This window comes from Hylobates moloch, unplaced genomic scaffold, assembly GCF_009828535.3.
Source record: "Hylobates moloch isolate HMO894 unplaced genomic scaffold, HMol_V3 SCAFFOLD_24, whole genome shotgun sequence".
Classification (NCBI taxonomy): domain Eukaryota; kingdom Metazoa; phylum Chordata; class Mammalia; order Primates; family Hylobatidae; genus Hylobates; species Hylobates moloch.
In genome coordinates this window covers 8,302,687-8,328,851 of record NW_026652299.1, presented here as the reverse complement: position 1 = coordinate 8,328,851, position 26,165 = coordinate 8,302,687, and the positions used below count along the sequence as shown (strand labels likewise).

The window sequence follows — 26,165 nt, the reverse complement described above, 5'->3', positions numbered from 1 at the left end:
GGCGCCCGCCACCACGCCCGGCTAATTTTTTGTATTTTTAGTAGAGACGGGGTTTCACCGTGTTAGCCAGGATGGTCTCAATCTCCCGACCTCGTGATCCGCCCGCCTTGGCCTCCCAAAGTGCTGGGATTACAGGCTTGAGCCACCGCGCCCGGCCCCTGTGTCCATTCTTAAAAGCCCAATAGCTGGGAAGCTGTCCACCTTTCTCACATGATAGTCATTGTACTTTTATTACCAATTCATTTAAAAAATAGTTAGCTCATGACAAATACATAGATAGACGGTAGATATGTATGAAATTGTGTATATATGCATACACACATATGCTATAGATACATAGACATTTATTTTTCTTTTCAGAGTTCTTTTACATTTTCTCAATGTATAGATAGACCTTCCACCGATAAATGAGAACTTCGGATGGCCCTATAATTTTTCCAATCAGTTTAAGGCAATGATCATCAACAGGAAGTAATTCTGTACCCCAATCTCCACCCTCATGGACCTATGACAATGTCTGGAGATTTTTTTTTATTGTCATAATTAAGGAGGGCGTGCTGCTGGCATATTGTGGGTAGACACCACAGATGCTGTTCGATATCCTACACAGAGGACAGGCCTCTACAACAAAGAATTGTCTACCCTAATATGTCAATAGTACAAAATTTGAGAAGCAATACTTTAAAGTAATATAAAGTATTACAGATTTTCAAGTGGCAAGAATTGTCTCAGTTTAGTAATATACAGCACCTAGTCCTACGTGATAATCCAAACTTTAATTGAAAAATAAAATTCTACTCTTCTCCCAGCTAGGAGATGAGCAGGATATTTTTCTTTTTCTGTCATTCTCAGTCTTGAACTTCACCTTAATTCCCCATTGTGCTAATTCAAGTTCGAGCCTGCTTTGTAGTCAAAGGCAGGGAAAGCAGGATGCAAAAATTCCCTTACTTTGCCAGTTATAGGGAGGTTTCTTACTCCCTGGACCAGGTAGATTTTCAAAAGCATATCTATATTTGTTAAAAAGAATACCTAATAAAGTATCCCAAACCCTCTCATTATGTCAACAATTGAATGAAGGCAGTGGAGCGTTCAGTTAAGATATATATATCTTATCTACAGACACAACAAATTACTATCTGTAATTAATAATAAGACACCTTGGGCCAGGCACAGTGGCTCACACCTGTAATCCCGGCACTTTGGGAGGCTGAGGCGAGCAGATCACTTGAGCCCAGGAGTTCGAGACCAGCCTGAGAGCAACAAAGTGAGATCCCATTTTTACCAAAAAAAAAAAAAACAATTAAAAATTAGTCAGGTGTAGTCAGTAGTCCCAGCTACTTGGGAGGCTGGGGTGGGAGGATCATATAAGCCTGAGAGGTTGAGGCTGTAGTGAGCTATGATCATGCCACTACACTCCAGCCTGGGTGACAGAGCAAGACTCTTGTCTAAAAATAAGAAGCAGAGGAGGAAGAAGACATCTTGGATGTGTTTAGACTATGCTTAATGAAAACCCAAGACCTTATGTATTATATTCATCCCCAAATTCACAGCCTTTAGCATGGAGCCTGATTAGTAGACATTCAGCAAATATTTGTTCAGGAATGAATTTTACACACACCTGACTTTGAAGATAAATCTGAGAATAGGAAGCTGAAGAGAGGGGACTAATGAAGACATGGAAAAAGTTTGAGGCAAATTATGTTTCTGAATTTCACATAGAACTGGTAGTAATTATACATCAATAAGGAGAATAAGAAATATCTGCTTCAGAAAAATAAATCACTTCAGGTTAATATAGAAAAGAAGGTTGACAAAATTATTCAAGCAAGCAGGACCTCCAGAAATGTCTGCATTAGCTAGGGATGGTATATAATCATATTTAATTGAAATCAGCAATGCTAAACAGTTGTCTCCTCTAGTTTAGATGAATTTTTCTTTACTCTGACCATAATTTTGTGCATAAATACATGGAATTATCTATGTAAAGGTTATGTTAAATATAAGGAAATGAAAGTGAAAATAAATTGTGAATATATGGAACTAATCCCATTCTTGTTGTATATTCATTCGGCAACAACAGGACTAATACTTTCATGTGGGCAAATTTTACTCACATGGCTTGTTCTAGACAGAAGAGCCTGAGCTATCAATTCAGGTAGCTGTTTCATAACTACTGTTTTCTATTCAGATTTGCATAAAGTAATAATCATAAAGGAGAAATTTACTGAAAGCCTCTGATTTTTTTTTAAATCTTCAGTGTTCAGACTGCATCACAGTGCTTCCGACACAAGCGACAAAAATCGAGTTAAAAGCAGATTAAAGAAGTTTATTACCCGAAGACCTTCCCTGAAAACTCTGCAAGAAAAAGGACTTATTAAAGGTACAGGTCATTTTATACTTGTACTACAACTGTGATAAATGAATGTGCCTCTGTGTTCATAGCTAATCAGTTCTAAAGGAATATTAGAATATTTTATTCTTCTTAGGTTGCTTATTAAATTTTCTACTCTGTAACAGAGAAGAAAAATAATTGTCCAGAAAACAGATCCTGAGAAAATAAAGGAGGTATCGTGGGGCCATCGAACAGTATACCTAGTTTTGCCCACAGACGATCTGTGTTCTGCACTAGGAACAGAGAAAGGATATCCTAGTGGCCTGTTAGAATGATACCATGTCCTCCTGTGCCTGGGTGGTTCCAGTTCACGCTGGGTTTTAGTAAGTATGAACCAGCACACTTACCAACCCAGCCCTTTTCACTATCGGAAATGTCCTGATTTGGATAAAATGTTATCTGATCATCCTAGTTAGAGTCTGAAGTAAGTGCTAGGAAGACAGTCTAAGACAAACTGGTGTCATGAAAATGTATGAATATTGAGAGCTGGCAGTCTAAAAACTCAATCCAAACTGAAATAACTAGGTAGTTTTACAAATATATGTAGAGGGCAGAATAGATGATTGTAAGAATAGATGATGGCCAGCAATCATGGTCTCTGGCATTAGACTAATTAGATCACCAGTCACTCATTTTGACATTGATCAAGTTACGATCTTCTCTGTGCCTCAGCTTTCTCACTTGTTAAATGGGGATACTTATATACATCATTGAGAGGAATAAATGACATAACCTATGTAAAGCATTCAACAGAGTTTCTGGAACAAAATAAATATTCTATGAATGCCCTCTGCTTATTAATATTATTCATTGTTGTTATCACTGTTAGTGTGTCAAATGAAAGGATGAATGGATAGATAGAACCAGTGATTAGTATATTTCTATAACTGGAAATTATCTTACAGAATATACAGACTAAATTGATTCTTTTTAAAAACAAGAAAACATGCATGAAGTTCATTATTCTCTGTATTTTTCAAATTTTCTAGCTTATGTGTATCTTTTGAAAATTAAATATAAGAAAGAATTTGAAATTGGGCGAAAAGAAACTCCTAACCCTCAGAAAAAAGCTGAAAGGCTAAACTTTATAGAAATCGAGAGGTGATTTAATAAGCAATCATTTCACATGAAGAGGGCAAAGCAGATCCTAATTTCAGCATTACTTAAAAAGATTAGCATTTAAGTAATTTATGATAACTGTTCGATCTATCAGTTTCAATCCATTTTGAAGCAGGTGAACAGATCTGAAAAATTAGCTGGCACTTTGAACCAATTGTAGAAGGTGAAATTTCATGAAGCAAAAGCATATACATTACTAATAGAATAGAAAATTCTTAGGATTTAAGGGTAAAACTACAACCCTGCTTTAAGTCAGACTTGCCTCAGACTTTTACTCTCTGATGTATAGTACTTTTCTGAGTTGTAGACAGTAATTGACCCTCTACAGATTCAACTTCACTAAGTAGTATTACCAGTACCTTCAGTTCTGCCTTAGAATTCATCCTATAGATGATCATTTTCTTGGAAAAGATTCAGTTGCAGGTTAACTGCCATCTTGAAAAATATAAAACCAGCTAAGCAGCCAATACTCCTAATTTTACATAACGTCCGAGTTTTTCATGACTGGGACAAAATAAAAGGGGTTTTAATTCAGTGGCAGGGTCTGGCTCCACATGAAATGCTGAAGAATTAATTACTACAGTGTTCTAGAATTGGTCTCAGAAAGCATTAGGAAAGCTGGATGCCTAATGCAGTTTTCATACTGAAGCAATGGAACCGCTAAACACACTCTGATTCATGCATTTCTTATCTTAGAGCTCCATTAAATTTTCACCGTAACTGACCAATGAGTCAGTATTCATTAGTAGGGCTATGGAAAATCTATGTAAAATTCTGATTTGATAAGCTTCCATTGTTGTCTTCAGTGGAATATTTTTCCAAGTACAGATCAAGTTATGCAAATGTAGTCACTTCTTGGGCTTGTTTCAGTTTTAGCTATGAACTTTTTTTAAGGCTTTTACTAAGTTTTTTTTTTTTTTCCCAACTCAGTAAAAGGCATTAAACCAATTTTTAAAAATACCTGGCTAGTCACACTTAGTGCTTTAATCCATTTTTTTCTTACACTTAAGGCAAAGACTTAGAAAAACAATAAAATCAGTATTTTTAATCAGTTAAGAAAAATTACATACAATTAGTGATTAATGGTTAAATGGTTAGTTTTTCCGAGCAAAATGACTTAACTCTTTCAAAGGGAAGAATCATTTAGAAAGAGGAATAATGGCTTTAGAATTGTTCTGCAGCTCATTTGGCCAGATAATCTATATCATACTTTATAAACTATCTAATCTTCCAGATCTGCACAAAAGGCCTCCATTACCAAGGTTCAGGAAAGCTGTGCTTGGCAGTTTGGGCCTTACAATTGTGCTTCCTGAAACCTGGGAGAGATTCTGCAGGGACATGTCAATTTTCTTTTTTTGTTTTGAGACAGAGTCTCGCTCTGTTGCCCAGGCTGGAGTGCAGTGGCGCCATCTCGGCTCACTGCAAGTTCCGCCTCCTGGGTTCACGCCATTCTCCTGCCCCAGCCTCCTGAGTAGCTGGGACTACAGGCGCCGGCCACCACGCCCGGCTAATATTTGGTATTTTTAGTAGAGATGCGGTTTCACCGTATTAGCCAGGATGGTCTCGATCTCCTGACCTCGTGATCCACCCGCCTCGGCCTCCCAAAGTGCTGGGATTACAGGCGTGAGCCACCACGCCCGGCCGGCCATGTCAATTTTCAAAGTGTTTATTCTTTCATGTAATTCACCAGTAGGTTGAGGAGGCTGGGCTTTATTGAGCACCACGATGGAGGCAGGAAGTCCTAATATTTTATTGACCCTATAACGCCCATCAGAGTCACGTACACAAAGCACTTAATGTGAAAAGAGAATTACCCCAATATCACACAATCTAAACTCAAGCACAAGCCCTTTCTTTAAAACCTGTTTTATATGTGGTTTCATTAGCTAGAACCTAGACTTGGAAACAGTCACTTGATGGTGCTGTATTTTCTTATTTATTTATTATTTGTTTGTTTATTTATTTTGAGACAGTCTCACTCTGTCGCCCAGGCTGGAGTGTAGTGGCATGATCTTGGCTCACTGCAACCTCTGCATCCCCAGTTTCTAGTGATTCTCATGCTTCAGCTCCTGAGTAGCTGGGATTACAGGCGTGCACCACCATGCCCCACTGTTTTTTTTTGTTTGTTTGTTTTGTTTGTTTTGTTTTTTAGTAGAGATGGGGTTTTGCCATGTTAGCCAGGCTGGTCTTGAACTCCTGGCCTCAAATGATCTGCCTGCCTTGGCCTCCAAAAGTGCTGGAATTACAGGCATGAGCAACTGCACCTGGCCCATATTTTCTAATTTCTTTAATATGACTAAAGAGAAGTACATATTATGATATCAAATAAAGTGGGCCAGAAAAAAATTCTGAATGATTGCTCAATGAAAAGAAATCTTAATAGCTCAGGTGGGTGTAGCAAACATTGTACCATTGCAGTGGTAGCTTTGGAAAAGTTCTCCAAGGGAATACAAGTTTGCCAAGGAATGGTGAGCCCTTTTTAAATATATGAGTTTATTAACACTGAGCATCTCATTGGGAACAAAACTTGAATCCATTTAACATATAAATTATAGGCAAAAGGGTCCATTTTTGGGTGGTAGGAGTGTTTGTAAATCTCCTTGGCCTGCTTTTGGAACTGAAGTAACAGCTCTTTAGTTTTAGCCAGACTGCCTTATGTAATCTTTCAAATAACAGTATTGACATCCAAGATTAGGTAATACAGTTTTTAGAGAAGATAACAATTGTTGGGCTTTTTAGGAGCAATTAATATGCCCTTATGTCAAAATAATAGCATCAGAGAGGATTTAGAAATGTTTAGTGTTTAGAAAGTAGTTTCATTCATCCTAATAAGGGCAAAACCATACTGGCTGGCATTAGTAGAAACTGAAATTAGTATCATACTACTTATTTTTGAATCAGTATATTATAAAACCTGCTTGAAGAATAAATAGCACACCTCAGGGATTTATGATAAGGAGAAGTGCTTTCCAGCCTCATCTTAGTTTTGCTCCCTAAGAGGTACCACTTTGAACAGTTTCTATTTATAGTTCTGGTGGTTGGGTCCATACCTACATCCTTGTTATTTAGGGTGAAAGTTGGTTTGTTTTTTTGTCAATGTCCTTCTTATCTTCAGTGTTGTAATATCTTACTTTTTCAGTCTTAGACAGTACTTCAGGTTTCTGCTTCAATAGGCGTGAATTTTACTCAACTACACCAAGCCTCATCTTGGGTTTTTTTTTTTTTTGGAGATGGATTCTCACTCTGTCACCCAGGCTGGAGTGCTGTGGCATGACCTCAGCTCCAGCTCAGTGCAACCCCTGCCTCCCAGGTTCAAGCAATTCTCCTGCCTCAGCTTCCTGAGTAGCGGGGACTACAGGCGCACACCGCCACACCTGGCTAATTTTTTGTATTTTAGTAGAGACGGCGTTTCATCACGTTGCCCAGCCTAGTCTTGAACTCCTGAGCTAAGGCAGTCCGCCCGCTTTGGCCTCCCGAAGTGCTAGGATTATAGACGTGAGCCACCACTCCTGACCCTACTTGGTTCTTCTACTCGCCAGATACTTATGGTCAAATACAGCTCATCCCACAGTCTCCGTTAGCTTTCTCCACAACTTGCAAGATGCCTGCATCTCTACTTATGTTTCATTAACCCTAGAAAATTGAGCACTAAGCCTCCATTGGTAAGATGAAGAATTTACAGCCACCTTCTCCTCTCATCTCCTCTGCCTCTTCTCTTCTACTTCTACATTGTACAAACTTATTTTATTTTACTTCTTTTTATAAGTATGGCTTATTTATAGGTAAATTTTAAAAGTTACAAAAAAAAGTAGCTGAGCATGGGTGGCTCATGCCTGTAGTCCAAACATTTTGGGAGGCCAAAGGAGGAGGACTGCCTGAGGTCAAGGTTCAAGATGAGCCTGGGCAAGATAACGAGACCCTGTCTCTCTACAAAAAGTGAAAAAAGTTAGCCAGGCGTGGTGATGCATGTCTACAGTCCCAGCTACACAGGAGACTGAGAGGGAAGGATTGCTTGAGCCCAAGAGGTCAAGGCTGCGGTGAGCTATGATCACATGACTGCACTCCAGCCTGGGTGACAGAGGGAGACTCCCTTTCTTAAAAATCAATCTTCCGGGCACGGTGGCTCACGCCTGTAATCCCAGCACTTTGGGAGGCAAAGGCGGGCGGATCACGAGGTCAGGAGATAAAGACCATCCTGGCTAACATAGTGAAACCCCGTCTCTACTAAAAAATACAAAAAAATTAGCCAGGCATGGTGGCGGGCGTCTGTATTCCCAGCTACTCGGGAGGCTGCAGCAGGAGAATGGCGTGAACCCCTGAGGCGGAGCTTGCAGTGGGCCGAGATCACGCCACCGCACTCCAGCCTGGGCGACAGAGCCAGACTCTGTCTCAAAAAAAAAAAAAAAAAAAAACCAATCAATCAATCAACATTCATACTATTATGCTTTCATAAGGTTATTTACTGTAGCACCACATAGACTACCTTTCCTATACTTATAATAACATAACTCCTGTGACTCTCAAAGGGTAAGGCCCCTGATGATTGTGGAAAAACTCTCCTATCTTTTCCATTTGAGGGATATATTAACAGTTTTATGCTGTTTCATGTTACCTCCATGGTTTTTTCATATTTTGGACTAAATGGTGAAAAAAACCAATAATCAGCTTTATTTTAGTCATGTAAATACTATCAAATCTTCGGCCAAGTTATATGCCAGATTGGATGAACATATCCACGAGTGGCATGCTGTGAATTATGGGCCACTCCCGTTATACTGTTCTTGCTTTCAAACCTTATGCTCTATCATTTGCTTATAATCATGCTTTTAGTTTGATTCATTTTTCCATTTTGAATTTCCTGCACAGATTTCTTCCGCTACCCAGAGTTTCATTTCTTGCGTTCTGGGCCTTTATGTCATTATGTGCTTTCGTTCTCTCAAACTGTCTGTGTATTCTAGTCTGCCACTCCTTGCTTTTTTCCCCTGAATATCTTCTTCTAAAGTCCTTTCAGCCTCTTTCTCCAATTTGCACTGATTGCTCTCCAGCTGATTGCCCTTTGAGTTCCTTCCACTGCTCCTCTGTGTTGGATCCACTGTCTTTGGGATCCCATGCCTTCCCTTCTATTACTCTTTAACAGTTTCCATGAACCCATTTGGAAAGCATGAGTCCTCAAAGGTCTAAAAACTACCTTCAGTATGCCCACACACTCGATCAGTAGCTTAGTTGGGTATAAAATTCCATTGCCTGTCCAACACTGAGTTGCAGATTCCCCTCTTAAAATTGTTTTGCTTGTATCACTGTTACTTTGAATTTCTCTCTCTCAAAATCACTGGGGGGTTTTCGTCTTTATTTTGAGATTCTGGAATCAAGATAATGTATATAGTGGACAGGATTTTTACATTTTATTCTGCTTGGCCCTTAATTTTAAGAATTATGATTCTTTAGTGTTGGATTTTTTATATTTTTGTTATTACATTGATACATTCCTCCCACCTATTTTCTCTGTTTCCTATTCTGAGATCTTTTTTATGTGATCATTAGATCATCTGAATTGATGGTTTCATTCAGTGTTCTTTTCTCAAATTTTGAAAGAATTCTGTTTTGTTCCCCAGTATTTACTTTATTTTACCTTTAGCAATCATGTTTTCAATTTTCTAGATTTGTTTCCCATTCTTCTTTTTTTGCACGTCTCATTTCTCACATACCATGAAAACAAAAACTGTGTTGACCACTCTACTCCTATACAATAGTGAGGATGACACATAGAACTCAATAAATATTTGGTAATTGAATAAATAGGAGAAGTAGATATTTTTTAAAAGCTATCTGAGGACATAGATTAGAATTTGTTGTTGTTTTGGAGTTTTGTTTTTATTTTTTATTTTTAAATTGTTCTCTTCTGGTTTTTAAATGATCAATTTCATCTATGGTCCTTTTCTTTCCTTTATTTGATTCACTCTATTTCTATCAAATTAGTGACTTTGCCCAAATGTCTGATGGGCAATGGTTGTCCACTCTTATTAAAGAATGAGTCTCTGTAGAGAATGACTAGAACTCTGAATACATGGGTAGACCTGGCCAATGATATGGTTTTGCCTTAGGGTGGTCTGCTGGTGCATCCCACACTAATCCCATACCTCAAATATCATATATTTTCAAAGGATACAGAATGCTTTATATTCTCTTGATAAACTGAATCAATCTTATTGCTGATAGTCAATTTTTCAACTCCATTTTACAATTAAGAAAAATGAGGAGAAAATATCTCAGATTATTTGAAAGTATAGCAGCTTTGAAATTTGACCAAGCCAGGCTTGAAGCCGGATTCTGTGATTTACCAGCTATTAACTTAATATCTGGTTATTGGCTTTCTTCTTTATGAAATTTACATTGAAAGTTTAAATGAAATGATATATGGGAAAATGGTGCTCAGCTTGTCTTAGCCATCCCACAACTGTGTTCTCCCTTTCTTTTTTGTTTCTTCCTTTCTTCTTTCCTTCATCTTACCTTTCTTATTTTTATCTTTCTTTCCTTTCTCCCTTTTCCTCTTCTTTATTTAGGTGCACATTTATGACCAAGATGGCCCTAGGAAACCATTCTGTCAAGTATTTGTTTAAAGCTCGAGAAATCATTCGAGGCAAGCATCTGGGAAAGGCAGCAGTAATTCACTTACTTCAAGAAACGTACACTGATAACTTGGGCTTGGCTTATATTTCTCTTTTTGGTAATTTTAATCATGATGCTCTTTATACATGGGCATGAGCTCATTTTTCTTTGCTAACTACACTCACTTATATAGTGTCATGCAACTGCTAGAACATTTAAGTAATTACCCACACAGACATAACTGATTGTTTAAGGTGTCTGCCATAAAAGAAAATAATGTCTTTGAAAAATTATAGTTCTTTTAAAAATATGTCAATTATGTTGAGAAACAAAAAAAAGATTTGCCATTCAAATTGCAAATACAAGCTATCAGCCCTAGACTTAACAGTCATGTTTATGAATAGCAAAATCATTGAGTTAAGAGAAAAGTGTTTTTTAAATAATTTGTTAGAACTGATATATGACAGTAACATAACTGTCACACTTAATTTAAGCAAAATATATATGAGCAACACTGTAATATAGCTTTGGGTAGAGACATGCTCCAACGTTGCCACTTTATCAGTGTTAGTCTGAGAATAATTATACTTGAATTTATATACTAGGGCATGGGTCTATCATTGCTTGGGTCTGAAATACTCTCACAACTTCCACAGTATGCACTAATGTGCTTAAAAATATCTTGTAAATCTTCTTTTTTAACAAACTTCTTTATGGTTCAAAATTCTACTGTGATCTTTACGTGTGAGCTGTGTCATGATTTAATATTAGCCAAAATTAATAGCCAACCTTAAGCTTCTTTATCTTGGCCTACAAGCTTCCTGGTTCCTTTGCATTTATAGTTCCCAGGCAGTTTCTGTTATTTAAAGGCTCCTGGGAGCAAATGTGTTGGTAATACAGTACCACATAGTTAGCTTTTGTTCAATAATAAGATACAGGACACCATGAGAGATGGAGAAATGTTGAGAAAAGGGTGCACCCGGGTAGCAGGTTAAGCCCATGTATTTTAAAAGCCTGTTATGCACACAGGAAACAATCCAGGTCTTGTGAGATATTAAAAGCAGAATAGCTTTGGAGCAAACTAGAGAAAATGAGGTCCAGAAATGGGAGCAAATTAGGTAAGGGGAAAAAGAATGAGCCAGAATGATAAATTGGTTTCCCTGTGCTTCAAGAATTTATTTTCTTATGGGAACAGATCTTTTCATACAGATGTTAGTGAGAATGTAATATTTGAGATGGTGACTTACATACCCTTGATTTTTTTAACCTACAAATTGGTTTTACCAGTAAATTTCTGGTATGTAACTCACTATACTTTATGTGTTAGCAGACAACAATGATAATCATTCTCCTTTTTCTTCCTTTAAAGTACATTTCTTTCACATTAAGTCAAGTCCTCAAGATGTTTCCCTTTTCTCAAGTAAAAGAAATACAAGAAAATACCAGGCTTTAGCCATGAAACTGACCCAATGCCTAGTAATAGCTATGCTTAATGCTGGAAATATAAAATGAACAAAACCCAATTGATTAAAAGCCAGCATGTTGGCATTTCGTTTTTAGCCAATGACCCCTAAAACCCATACTAAATTTTGCACTGGCAGTAGTTGCTGGTATTTTATTCATTCTGTGGACTATGTATCCTTAAAAGATTGCGCAGAATTCTGGCATGCCCGATAGGGTTAAATGAATCTGGTGCCAGTTTGAAATACTGTATTTGAGCCTTCCAGTTTGAGGACTGACAAGTTTCCATAAAATAGGAAGAAATAGATCATACACACCAAAAAGGAAGCAGTAACAAGTGGAGGCAGGCTTTGTTTCATCTTGTGACTCTATGCCATGTTTTAAGCATACTCCGTGCTCTAACTCAAATCTTGTGTGTGTGTCTAAATTGTAAAACAGATACAAAACCTCCCCTTCCACCCCCAACATTGCACCAAAGTTGATGTGCTCTCAAAAGCATATCGTCAACTAGTTGGAGACAACCAAAAGTCAGGCTAAGGTGGTATTTCCTCCTTGTGTTAGAAGTCTGCTGCCCTCTGGAGAGATGGCCCATGACTGTTTCAATCCTCTCATCACATCCTAAATCTTTCCTCTGTGAAACCACCTGACGAGAAGAAAAAGATGCAGGGCCCTTGTCAGTGTTCAAAAGAATCCCCTTTTTAAAGGTTAGCATTTATTATTGATACCCTGCTGTTCTCCAGCAGGTGTTCTCGTACCGCATAGTTCCCTCCTGACTCCTAAAGCCAGCTTCACAAGCAGTGGAAGATTCTTCAGCTTAGTTCTTGTTAGCTTTTCAGGGCCTCCATAGACCTACGAACAGTATCCAAAGCCAGTGCCGGATGCTGCTTTCGCCTCTGCCATTGGTATAATTCTACAGCTCACACTAAGTACTAGACGGTGATTTCATTGTGTGGCGAGGTGGATAATTGAGGGAGAAGAAAGCAGAATTTCATTCTGACCTGGAGATTGATTATTTGAGCCAATGTATGAATGAATGCTTCTTATACAGTGAGACAAGTTGAATGTTCCACGGTGTTCAAGAAAGGAGGTCTCTCTCCTTCCTCACGATATGAATGGGATTTAAGAGTTCGCATGGTGTGTATGTTGAGTGTGTCTCTAAAGATAGTACATGTCAGAGCTCTCACAACTCAGATATCCCCATTAGGGACCCCATTCAGCAGATGTGTTAGACTGCTACGAGCAAAGGAAATATGAATATCCACAATTCATTTTGACAGATCCTAAGATGAAGAGAGTGCTCTTTTATTTCCTTTAGAATCACTGACAGTTTGGCCTACAAAACTTTTTTCTCCAAATTCGTGTCTATTACAAATCAGCAACATTTCATAAATTTCTAAGATTCAAAAAAAACTTGCATTATTTTATTTCAGAGGCCCAAATTTTGTCCAATATTAAAAGCATCTCCCTTGGACTTGTTACCCCACCTGATTAGTGATAGTGAAAATTAACTGGGCCTCTGTAAAACTGAGTCATCAGGAAAAATAACTCCATGTTGTAAAAGTGCTATTCGTGCATTTTCTATTCTTCTCTGTGGGAGGGAGGCAAGAGGCCGTATCAGAATTTGCATAGTCATAATTGGTGGTCTGTCAGTATTAGTGAAATTGCAATAGGGAGAGGTAGATCTCCCAGCTTTTCTTTGAAATTGACTATATTCCTGTAAGTGTGTTTTATCAAAGCATTTTCTGGGGCAACAGATCTGAAAACATAAACTTTATGTAGCATTGCTCCTCCTTAGATATTTCCCTTTAATATGCCTTTTCTTTTTGAAGATAAAATAAAAGTACATAAAAGAGTTCTGGGAATAGGCAGCTATATGTCGTAAACACCACGCACTCCCCCTCACCCAGAGCTCCCAACCCCCAAAATTTGGAAACGATTTGATTGAAGTGATGACTGCCTTGATCTTGTTTGAATATTCCTTCTTCATTGTCTTCTTCTCTCAATGGGAGGCAACAACCCTGTCACAGAGACATTCCTGGGAGGGAAAGAGGTATTTCTAACAACCATATTTTCCAAACACAAAATTGAGACACATGGCCTGACAATGCCATAATATTTGAAGTAGGGACTGTGCTCAAAGATCCAGAACATATGGTGGAAAGAGTTTTCTTATAAAAGGCAGCCATTTAAGACACTTTCTAGATTCTTATTCACAAAAGGCTCATTCCCCCACCCCTTTTATTCTCATTAAAAAATATTACCCACAGATCAGAAGGCTGACCAGTTTTCCCTCAAATTTGCTTTTTTGCCAGCTTGAGAACCACGCTGTTGACTAAAAAGTTAAATGCACAGCCATCAAGGAAGAAATGCAAACCAGACTGCCAAACATATTATGAATATATTGCTCTTCTTAAAAATGCTAGTTGGTTTTTCATAGTGGAGTATTGACTAACTGTCTGTGTTTGATGTATGGTTTACCAGCCTGATGTCGACTTATGGTTAGAGCTTAACTTGTTAGTTCTGCTTTTGCAGCCAATTCAGAATAACTACAGATGCCTCGAGATATTAAAATTGACTGCTCAAATGGACTCAGTGTGGGAGTTTCATTGGTTTTAAATTGATAACAGCTGAAAGAGTGAATGATTAAAGTGTACATGGGCATAGGACACAGCTCTTTCATAGAAACACTTGTGAACAGACTTCAGTAGTGTGGGAATTTTGTCTTTCTTTTTCTATTGTAGTTATTTCTAAGCAACCACGAGTTAAATTTTAAAAGTGCTCAGGAATATTCAGAAGCCTAGAGGAGAAATAATTCCTGAGAAACTGAGATAAATTTTGATGAAGTGGGTTTCTATTCTACAGGGAACATTTAAAGTTAAGTAGCATTCCATAAGGTGGTAATTGTGTCTATTTCCCAGACATTTAAGTAAGCTCTGTAGGAAGTATAAACTGTCATAATAGAAGGGTTAGAGTGTACATCTCTTTCTTCAACTCATAAAAACCAAAGCTCCAAAGTGCCTTATCACAGATAAGTCAAACAAAGCCTCTCCTTTGCTTTCTTATTCTCCTAGGAACAATTATTATTATTTTCATTATTTAAAAAGATGTTCTGAATACTTTGTTGTCACATGGAGAAAAAGATACAAAAGAGAAATAAAAAAAACTTTTCTCCCCCTCCTTAAATCAGCAATACTTATATAAAACAGGCTTTATGAAAACTTACTTTCACCATTTAATAGTAGCTTAAGGAAAAAGCTCAGTAAAGAGAGTAATTAAGGGAAATGTAAAGAAATTTATAAAGAAGAAAAATATCTGTTTATAATACAGCCCTTTTTCAACTTAATATCTTTCTAAGAGTTAGGTGTCCTTATTATACAATATTGTGACCTAGTTCCTTTCTGTTTTCAAACGTCTCTTAGTATTTTACCTTTGATATTCCATCAGGAAATATTAGACGAACTTTATATAGCTAACTGATTAAAAGCATCAATCTACAGTAACGCATTAAGGCAGGATTTATTGACAAAATATAAGGCCATATAGTATGTACTCATTTCACATATTCATTTTTTAAAAATGGAATCATTGTGCCTAGCTAGTATGTCCCCACATATGTAGCAAATATTCACCTTATGTTAATTACAATTTGTGGAATAAGAGATTTAGATATACTTGACAGTAACATTAGTGAATAGTGATATGTATGTTCAGATGTAAGAAAATCAAATTATGAAGTATGCTCTGGCTTTAAAACAAAATGAGCCACAAATATCCTGGTCAATGTTTACAAGAAAATGCGTTATATATTTACTGCTCAAATTTTGCCCAAAATTATAATGTATATACCTGGACCACATCTTAAAATTGCCTGACTCAAGTTGCCTTCATGAAGCATACAGCCGTCGAATCATGCTTTTGTTGTGATAGACAGCTTATGCAGATAGCCATCTAAGAAACTGCTACAAAGGTTGACATTTTCACAAGATATAATTCCTTTAGATATGTAGAGCAAAAGAGAGAAATTTCATTCTCTTTCAATAGTTGTTCAGCTCCAATTTTGTAATGATTTTTTAAAATCTATCCATATGAGACAGGAGGGGGACTTTAGAAGAGATGTCATCCAAATAAAACATATGTGAGGGTCATTAACTTGAATATCACACTCCTAACATGTCCCTTTGAACTTGGAACTCAGATTCATAGGAGGAAAGAAAAGACGGAGCTGGAAGAGGCCTGGCCTCGGTTAACCTCACAGTGAAGGAATCTTTCACATAACAAGAGGCTGAGAAATAAGCTGATGGTATAAAAATGATATCTTGAGGATATCTTAATATGGTGAGATTCCAAATATTCTAAATTTCAGAAAAGCCATTGCTCCCTTGGACTCCCTCATGATATGTACTGCCTCATACATTCATTCATTCCCTGGACAGTGAAATACGACGTTTATGTCTTTTGTGACTTCACATTTTAAATGCATTGAGGTCTTTACAATGTTACAGTGAGCATGTTATAATGTGTGCATCTTAAAAAAGTAATTAGCATAGGAGACCATTTGATATTACATAAAGAATTTGACAGGACCTCACTCAATGCCTTTTAAGAAATACTATCAAAAGAGGAAGTGAGAGCCTGTTTTAGTTATAAATCTGTTCACATAATTACCAGTTGAAGAAGATATCATAAACATTTTAGAAAGAAAAGCGAGGTTAGACCCTCACTTCATTAAAAACAGAATTCCAAATGATGTCAGATACCTCCAGTTCTCTAGCGTCCATTTCCTGTATTCATGTACACAGTGGCATGCATGCCTCTTTAGTCAGAAAGATCGCGTATTCGTAGTACGAGTGAATAATCTTGAAGAAAAATAATATTGGTTAGAAATATACTACGAAACACATGGAGAGAGACAACCAGATCTGCATGTGAGGTTAAGTTCAACTTGAGATGCCACAGTGATATGGAGAAAGTATTCCGAAGGTGGCTTTGCAGTATAGGAATATAAATATTCCAAATGGGACTACACAGTGTAGCCGCTGACTGGACTTTTCCACAGGACAGGTCTCTGCCTAGGTGTCTCTACTACAGCATGAAGAACAGGATGGGAAGCAGAAGCTTTTGCCAGGGAGCCGTGGCCTCAAAGGTATTGACCGGGCAGGAGTTGAATAGTGGGTAAAGTTGGCGCCGCAGCCTTACTTCATCCAGGACAGAAGGTAGAGAGTAAATAGTCCATTGGAGAATGTTTGGGGACACAAGACATGGGATCTGAGGAATTCTAGGAATGGTAGCAAAAGACTTTGGGCTTGGCCGGGTGCAGTGGCTCACGCCAGTAATCCCAGCATTTTGGGAGGCTGAGGCGAGTGGATCGCCTGAGGTCAGGAGTTCAAGACCAGCCTAGCCAACACGATGAAATCCCATCTCCACTAAAAATACAAAAATTAGCTGAGTGTGGTGGCAGGTGCCTATAATCCTAGCTACTTGGGAGGTTGAGGCAGGAGAATCACTTGAACCCTAGAGGCAGAGGTTGCAGTGAACCAAGATCGCACCATTGCACTCCAGCCTGGGTGTCAAGAGTAAACGTGTATGTTGAGCTCTCAAAAAAAAGACTTTGGGATCAAGTCTTAGTGGAAAGCACTTCCCTGTGACAGGCCAAAGCCATCTGTTCCTATAATCAGTTATTACTGATGAATACTACCCAAAGCCTAGAGGAAGCTTCTGTGCATGGATTGTTTGTTGTTGTTGTTGTTGTTGTTTTGTTTTGAGATGGAGTTTCACTCTTGTCACCCAGGCTGGAGTGCAATGGCACGATCTTGGCTCACTGTAACCTCCGTCTCCCAGGTTCAAGCAATTCTCCTGCCTCAGTCTCCTGGAGGCACCCACCACTATGCGTGGCTAATTTTTGTATTTTTAGTAGAGATGGGGTTTCACCATGTTGGCCAGGCTGGTCTCGAACTCTGGACCTCAAGTGATCCACCCACCTCAACCTCCCAAAATGCTGGGATTACAGGCGTGAGCCATTGTGCCCGGCCCTGTGTGTCTGTGTGTGGATTCTTTCTGGCCTCCCAGATGCAACTCTCTGAGAAGCTGCCATGAACGTGTATGTTGAGCTTCAGTTTCATTTGCTGACCAGGACCACAGACATCGATCAGAGATCTGCTAGAGAGAGTCTGCGCTAATCAACTTGGCATACCATCTGCATGCTAGGAGTGGTCTAGGAAGACTCTGCTAGGGAGGGGTTAGCCTTTTGGCTCAGCCTTTTGCCCCCATTATGACCAGCCTAGAATCCTAGACACAAAGAACATCTAAGAAAATATGTAGTTCGTTCTTGGGAGAAAGAGATACTACAGCACAATGACTGTATTAGTTTTATGTAATGTTTGAGTATGTAAAGCACACTTGAAATAATTAAGTACATGAAGAAAATCTCTTCCTTTTTGTGCTTGGGTGTGTATAATGGGAAGTCATAGGTTTTAGTGAAAGGGGCAACCAAGACCCTTCCTGTGCTATTTAAAGAGCTGTAAGTATTTTACTTATTCAGGAAAACGGAGTATTGCAGAACCATAAAGATTACCAAATTTTGAAGTAGATTTGGCTCTGCTACTTACTTGTTTTGTGAATTTGGGCAAGATGATGGAATGTTCTTTCTTTACATTCTCCAGCTAATACTTCTCAGGACTGGTAATGTTTTATAAAAAGCAAGTAGCGTAGCAAGCAATAGCTATTGATGGTTATACTCTACTCCCAGTTCTACTTAGTATTGCATACCAGTCCTTCACCTGACTGCAGAGAACACATTCTGAAAATTGCAAAACAGATAATATATGATGAGATTTTTCTGTGACGTTGCATTAAAATACAGTTAGCATTTGGAACACTCTGTGCGCCTAGACTGTGATTATAACTTTTTCAGGCATTGTCCAATGATGAGGATGAAGGGCTATGCTTGCATTTCTTTATGCTACAGGTGTGATTGTTATTCCTATTGCCTACTGACATGTGTTTTCTGAGCAACTGTATTCTTAGAGGATACAAAGCTACATAAAGCAAGGTCCCCAGGAAGTGAGTAAGGAAGATAAATGCACAAAAACTACGGTGTAATATATCAGATGTCAAATGCTTTAAGGCGTATTTAGGTCACAAATTTGGGGAAATTACACATGGAAAAGTGTGGGAAAGATTAATGCTTTTATGATTTTATGGTCTTTAAACTGAGCCTTGAATTAGAGACTTGGACTTGTGTAAAAATGGGTGAGACATTTGAGGTACACAATCATAGGAAAGCCTGGGAACAGCCTTAGATGAAATATAAAGAGTTTGATGAGAAGAAGTGTCTGTGGCAAGTGTTTTGCACAATTCCAGGCTTAGGAGTTTGTGTTCTACTTTATAGGCAATTTTGTTATTCATTTAATGTTTGTTATTTGTTTTTATTTATTTTGAAAACATGTATTGAGGACCTAGCATGTGGCAAGCCATAGGCTGGGCACTGGGCCTACAGAGATGTATAAGTTGTGATTCCGTCCTTCAAAATTAGACATTCCGGCTTGCTTGGAAGGAAATATTCTGTCTCAAGAAAATCACCTCCATACCCCCAAAACTTGGCTCCACTAGAAGGCTATATTATGAAATTGGTACTTGTTATCTACTTTGAGTTAATTCCTGCATAATCGCAATGGCCAAGACCCCTGCAGCTGTGGGTATGAACGGAGTAACACTGACCTTACGGCACAAATTTCCCAAGTCATGGCTCCCTCCTGTGTAATCACAACACAGCCTTTCTCTGCCTCCTCAGCTACTCAAGGGAGTCCCTGAAGTGTGTTGCACAATCTGATGAATACTGTCTTTTGCCCCATCGTGTTCTCCTCTCTCATTCCTTTCTCTTTTATATCCTTACTACCCGCAAGCTGCCTGAAGGAGGCACCTCACCTCGGCTGTGCAGCCAGCACCTTCTGACAGTTACCTGCTTCCCTGCCTAGGTACTGGCCAGGGCTCCTAAGCCTGCAAAACCTTCCGTGTGCCAGAATGTGCTCCATCCATCTGGATCCCACTGAATTTCTAGTCCACTTTGTCTCCAAGGAAACAAAAAGGCTGCTCTTCTCCCCACCCTGCCTGCATGGTGCACCTGATTTTTTTAGGGCCTGAAGCAACAACTCTTACTCATTGAATCTCACAAGGTGAGAAAGTAGCTTCTTTCCATTGTGTCTGAGGCTCTTTCCTCAACAGAAATTAGACCTAGTCCCTGGGACTTAGCCAGAGTACATGTGCCATTTGCCATATCTCAGGAGTTCACAATTTCTCCTGACTGTGTTTTACCAACTAATGTCAACTCTTGCAAGTAAGCATCCACGGTGGTGAACATCATTCTGCCAATTCAGTAGGCAGATCCAACTGAGATACTCCATTCCTTCTCTATGTCCCCTCCCTCCATAAGAGGTCCCAGTAGCTGGAAACATAACTGTCAAGCATGCAACAAACCTGGAAAATGAGCAATATACAAAGCAGCATCTCACAGCATGATACCTATTCATTCAGTTTGGTGGGCAACTTTGGGACAGGATAAGGTGTTTTAGAAATGTTGTTGCATTGTCACTTTCTGCAGTAGAAACTGAAAAATGAGAAACACACACTGTGTTTGACTGGAAGCCCAAATGAGACAAAATGTTTTCAGAAATGTGTGCATCATGGCCTGCTAATTTGGGCTCATAACTACTTCTCTCCAATTACATTCCTGGAAATGTTTTTCAATTTCTTTGCATGGAATAACTAGCGGACCACAGTGCTCAGCGGATCACAGCCCATGGGGAATGGGCATCCCCGAGCAGAGGTTACATCACACCTCCATGGAATTAGCCAGCCCTTCCGCAGAACCACATGATTCCCTGCCTCTTCATATGGTTTATTAAAAAATCCTTTACCTGCCTCAAAGCACTTTTCATCAAAGCCACTTTTAAGCTGAAGCTGAGGACTAAAGAATGCCTTTAACAGAATCCTGAAATAGCTTTTAACCCGAGGCTGAGAGAGAAAGTGCTTTTAACCTAAAGTGCTTTCCTCTTAGGTGCTTCAGTGCATACCTAGCACTCGGCACTAGTGGCTTTGAGAACACCCTTAAGACCCAAATGAAAGAGACTCCATTATCGATATTCAAACCTGTTATATTAATATATTAAAGTAATATTTGAAATCATTAAGCAGTTTTACTCCAACTAAATTTGAGTCTTTTCTTATTGAACTATGCATTCATGCAAATAAATTGAAGTCGTACCACCTGGGATTCTAACAAATCTATGCTGATATTAGGAAAAGTACAGTCTTCTTTCCTAGGTTTTACTTTAATCTAGAGTGAGTCAAAATTTCTATACTTTCCCCACCCAAAAGAATCTTTCAACTCTTCTCAATCACTGAATGACACTTCCAGCTTTAGTCCATATAAGTTGTGCTTTAAAGATAAATCATTTAGTATTTTTAATTACCTGAATAAATTCTGTGTACCAAATTTTCTCCTCAGACTTGTCACTCAAATGCAATTAATAATTTCACAGTAGTTTTAATCCCCCTATAAAGTTCCTACTTAGTAAAGTAAGTGACAATCTAATTGATAAGTTTTAACTTCCGATTAATTATAGTAAGTTATATAATTGAGCATGTGAATTTCATGGACAGTTTTCTATTCAAAGTATGTAAAGAGCACACAAATATGGCAGAAGGTAGCAGAACTTAACCTTTGAATTGTATTACCCTTTCCTTCCTTTGCTGGCCCTCTCCGTAATTCTAATAAGATGATGACAGGCAAATGAAAAGCAGAAAATATCAATCCACAATGTATGTCAACAGTCAGCTGAACAAAATTTGGTCATGTTAATTATTCGAAATATATGAAAGCAAACAATGAAAATATATTTCCCTCATACTCAAGTGCTCATATTACAATCTTTAGATAGAAATCAGTTTCTTGGACTACAACCTAGAGAAAAAATATTAGACTAATCTGTCCTACTGTGGTTTGTTAGAAAAAAATATTGAAATATTAGGGTATATTTCCTTAAAAAATAAAAACATTATAAGCTGTTTAATATCAAAAGAAATAATTTTCTTTTGTAAATTTTTTTCTTATTTATCTTTTAATCTATTCATACATTTATGCACTCATTAGGCAACCAGAAGGCATGTAATATAATAAATGCGATAAATATAAATACAAGTAGAAGAAACTGCATTAATCTTTTCCTACCATGTAAAGTTTTGTACACCTTGAATATCATTTTGTAGCTTCCTCTACTTAGTAAACTTGTAATCATTTTTACTCTTCCAACTCATAGTTATCAGTGCCACAAAGCTATCCCTTTCTTCATCATTCTCAATTAGTCCTACCTTCTCTTTATCCGAAAGCTGTAATTTCATTATTTTAATATCTTCCAACTGGGCTGTGAGCTGTATCTAGTAGACCAGATACTATTTTACTGAACTCCGTACTTCCAGGAGTTAGAAAGAAATAAGGAAATGAAGCTGGACGTGAAGTCTTGCAGTGGTTTTAGAGTTATTATTTACAGCTTCTTATTCCTTCCTATTGAAACTCTCATGTCAGTGAGTGCCCCTTTGGTGGACCCTGCTCTTCTCCCCATCTTCAGAATGTTGGGTTACCCCTATGTTAAGGCTTTGGACTTCTTTTCTCTTTTCATTCTTATTCTCAGACTATTGGACATTAAACATTCAGAGTTGAAATATACCATTCATGCAGCTTCAAATTCCATCTAGAGCTTGATGCTTTCCAAACTTAAAACATCAGTCTCAAACTTCAGACTTGCATATTCAAATACTGATTTCATGTCTTTTGGGGTGCCTTGTAGACATCTCAGATTTATCTAGAGTAATCCTTGATTCTTCAGATCCCATGTGTCCTCTATCTCAGGAAATATTACTGCCATGTGCCACCTGGGATCACCCCCGCTTTCTACTCCGTCTTTTCCTTCATCAGTAGATCCCACCTTTAAAATATATTCTAAATTCAACCACTTTTGATTATTTCCATTGGAATCATTCTTATCCAAGCACTGTCATCTCTTCCTATATTTCACTACCCCCCTGACTAGCCTTCCTACTTCTCATCTTAACCCCCTTAAATCTAGGCTTCACACAGCAATTAGAAGGATCATTTATAAATGTAAATCATATCATGTCACCCCCCTCCTCCATAATCTCCAATTACTTAGAAGAAACTCATTCTTAATATCTAATGTATGTCCTTCCTGTGACCTATAGGGTCCTACCTGCTTTGACCCTGAGGCTACTTTTTATGTTTTGTCCCCAGCCATACTTCCTCTTGTTCATGCCACTCCAGCCACCCAGGCCTTCCTGCTCCTCCTCTAAGGAACCTGGCTTACACCAGCAGCTTTATACACTTGCTGCTCCCCTTGTATTTACATGGCTCAGTCGGTCACTTCATTTGGTCTCTGCTCAGATGCCATTGCCTGAGATGCCTTCCCCGGCAACACCAATAGCTCTCTGTCTCTCTACCTTGCTTCATTTTTTCATAGCACTTATCACCATCTGACATTATATTATATGTTAATATGTGTTCATGTTTATTTTCCCCATTTACATATAGACTCTGTGAAGACAGAGAGTGTTCTTTTCACTACTCCATCCCCAGTAGGCATTGAAAAATACTCACAGATGGTTAGATTCAATGGATAAATCCAAAAATGCATAAAGGATTTACTTGGTCAGACCATTCTCTATGCCATTGTGATTCTGTTTGCTGACATACGTGTGTGTGTGTGTGTGTGTGTGTGTGTGTGTGTGTGTGTGTGTGATGCTGCTTTAGATGAGCAGAGGGTGAGAGAGTTAGGTACAAAGTATTGACAAAGTTCTTGCCTTGAGTAGATAAATATAGAAGAACTTCATGCACATTGTCCCATTTGGTTAATAACTCTTTAAGATGCAAATTTCTTCCTGGCTGGTATAATCACCAAAATGCCTATTGCACTAGTCAGACCAAAATTGGGTTGACGTCTATTTCCAGGTGAGTTTAGGAGCTGAAAACGAGGGGCCAAAGGGTACTTCACAGAAGTACTGTTTAGGGTTGAGAATGAAACTATGAAAACTGAAGACTGCTAGAAGCCTGAAAAAGGAATAAAGAGAAAGAATAGAAAGGGCTGGGAAGAACTTTACTCTTCTGTTAGTCCCATCCCTGAAACTTATCTTTGGGCTGCCTTGGTCAAAAGGTGCTACCCCTGCAGCTAAATGTCCAGCTTCATTTGAAAGCTGCAGCAACTCAGCTATCCTTGTTCAGGGAGATCCTCTTCCCCCAGGCTAGTCTCTCCGTAGCAGATATTGTCATTATCACTAGAGACTTTAGAATCTGTTAGGTTTGATGAGATGCAAAAATATGAATAAACATGTGGGGGAAAACTATTCACAGAAGTGCATATATTTGGTAACTCCTATTTATTTAGATTCCAAACTACTCAGAAGTTAAAGTAATTAAGCTTTTTCTTGTACTTGCCTCTTATGAAAAAAATTAAGTAAACAAGGCAATGAGAGAGGTTTACTTCCAGTGCATGTCGTAGATTCAGCAGAGAATCGGCCTGATTATTGATGTCTATGTAACATAAAGCAGCACCCGATATTTCTAATCAAAGCCGCAAAGCATCATAAGTTAACGCAGTACCTCCTGAAGCACTTACAATATATTCTGTAGTGTTTTAGCATTAGGTATATTTTTCTGTGTCTTGATTCAAAAACATAGTCCATTCCATAAACTATAGCACTAACAGAAGTCACCCATTTCTCCAAACATTCTCAGTAAAGTTTTGGGAAAGTTACATGACATGGGGCTCATGTTGTGAGCACTTTAAAGGAAAAGAAAAGATGGTGGGAACAGAACTGGAGAAAATATAAAAGATGAGAGTAGAGGCTGGGCATGGTGGCTCACGCCTATAATTCCAGCACTTTGGGAGGCCGAGGCAGGTGAATCACGAGCTCAGGAGCTGGAGACCATCCTGGCCGATGTGGTGAAATCCCATCTCAGCTAAAAATACAAAAATTAGCTGGGTGTGCTAGCGCATGCGTGTAATCCCAGCTACTCAGGAGGCTGAGGCAGGAGAATCGCTTGAACCAGGGAGTCGGAGGTTGTGGTGAGCCGAGATTGCACCACTGCACTCCAGCCGCTGAAAACCAATTCTCAAAAGGAAAAACAGATGTAATTTATAGTTTAAAATCAAAAGATGGAATTATTAAATTGCTGAAATCACCAGTGTTTTGAATACGATTTTGTCTTCCAATATCTACTGCCTCTCCATTATAACAACTTACTAGGAAATAATCTGCCCATATGTGTGGCATTTCTGTGGGAGAAAAATTCTAAGTGAATGCTACCTACTATGGAAACTACGAGGGCTGTATTTTCTCTCCCCACCCATTATTTTTATAACATAATCCTGATCAACGAAGCATCATCTAGAGGAACTTCCAATCTAGAGTGATTGATGATTGGAAGTTATTATGACAATGCTGATGCTGGTGGTGGCCATGAAATGAGCACTCTGACCCAGCTACCAGAGTCAGAAGAGTCCCTTTTTTTCTTTCTTCCAATTTCATGGCTCCGCTAAGCATCTTCATTTCTGAATATCTCCAAGACTGGTCCCCTAGCCTCTTATAAATTCATTGAATTCCTTCCTACTTCCACCCCTCAACATCATTCAAATAAACTTTCCTTTGCTTAATACAGCCACAGTGTTGTTGTATTGTTCTGTTGCTTGCAGCCAGAAACCTTAACCAATATATGTCGTTACCACGATAGTTGGATAATTGTCTGATTTGGTTTTGTGACTGAGCCATTCGGGCTGCCATTATTGTTTTCTGCTTTGCTCTGTATTCCTCACGTGTGTGTCCTTCTAGGTTCTTTGTTCTTCCTTTTTAAAGTTTACTAGAATCACTGCAATGGCCCTCTCTCCTGAAAGCAGAGTCACATCATTTTGAAAAGCCTGTAGAGACTGTCTCCTGCGTAAATGATGATAACACCGTCACATTATTTGAACATTTAACTGCCTCTGTTGAGCAGTTATCCTCATAGTTTTGATTCATTTGGAATCTAACTGACAGAGATCCCATTACCGGGTGTTCTTTCCATAATTTGTCAAAAAACATATAGCAGTGATGAGGGAGAATGAAACTAATTTGTAATCTGGAAGACTTAACCTGGCTATGCTGATGAACTAACAAAATCGGTCAAAAGTTTGAGAGCTTAAAGATTAAAAACCACCATTCTCTAGTTAAACACTAATTCATTATGTAAACAACATGATTTATAAGGGCAGTCGTGTGGAAGGTCTATTTATTTTTCTCACCAAAAGATGCTTTCAAAGAAAAATTGCAGAAAATGAATTTTTTTTTTTTCCCAACCAATGTATATCCTGCCACCCCTGGTCATTAAGTGCTGAAACGATGGGATGAAGATAGAATGATCACACTGGCCAAGGTCACAGGTGTTTGCAGAAGATTCCAAAAATATTGGCACCCCTAGCAAGAGGTGTTTTCTAAATAATATGCATATTTTTATGATTGTTAAGAAGAAGGGATTACCGGTGAGCAC

At 38.5% G+C, this 26,165-nt stretch overlaps 1 protein-coding gene across 2 annotated transcripts in view; it reads left to right on the top strand.

Annotated features, from left to right (window-relative positions):
- The window catches only part of ARHGAP15 (Rho GTPase activating protein 15), a 645,466-nt gene that overhangs the window by 363,199 nt on the left and 256,102 nt on the right, over nucleotides 1–26,165 (top strand). For both annotated transcript variants that reach the window (XM_032145612.2, XM_058434361.1), the window contains one exon: nucleotides 2,258–2,380. In XM_032145612.2, the coding sequence (XP_032001503.1) occupies nucleotides 2,258–2,380 (123 nt within the window). The remainder of the gene's footprint in view (nucleotides 1–2,257; nucleotides 2,381–26,165) is intronic.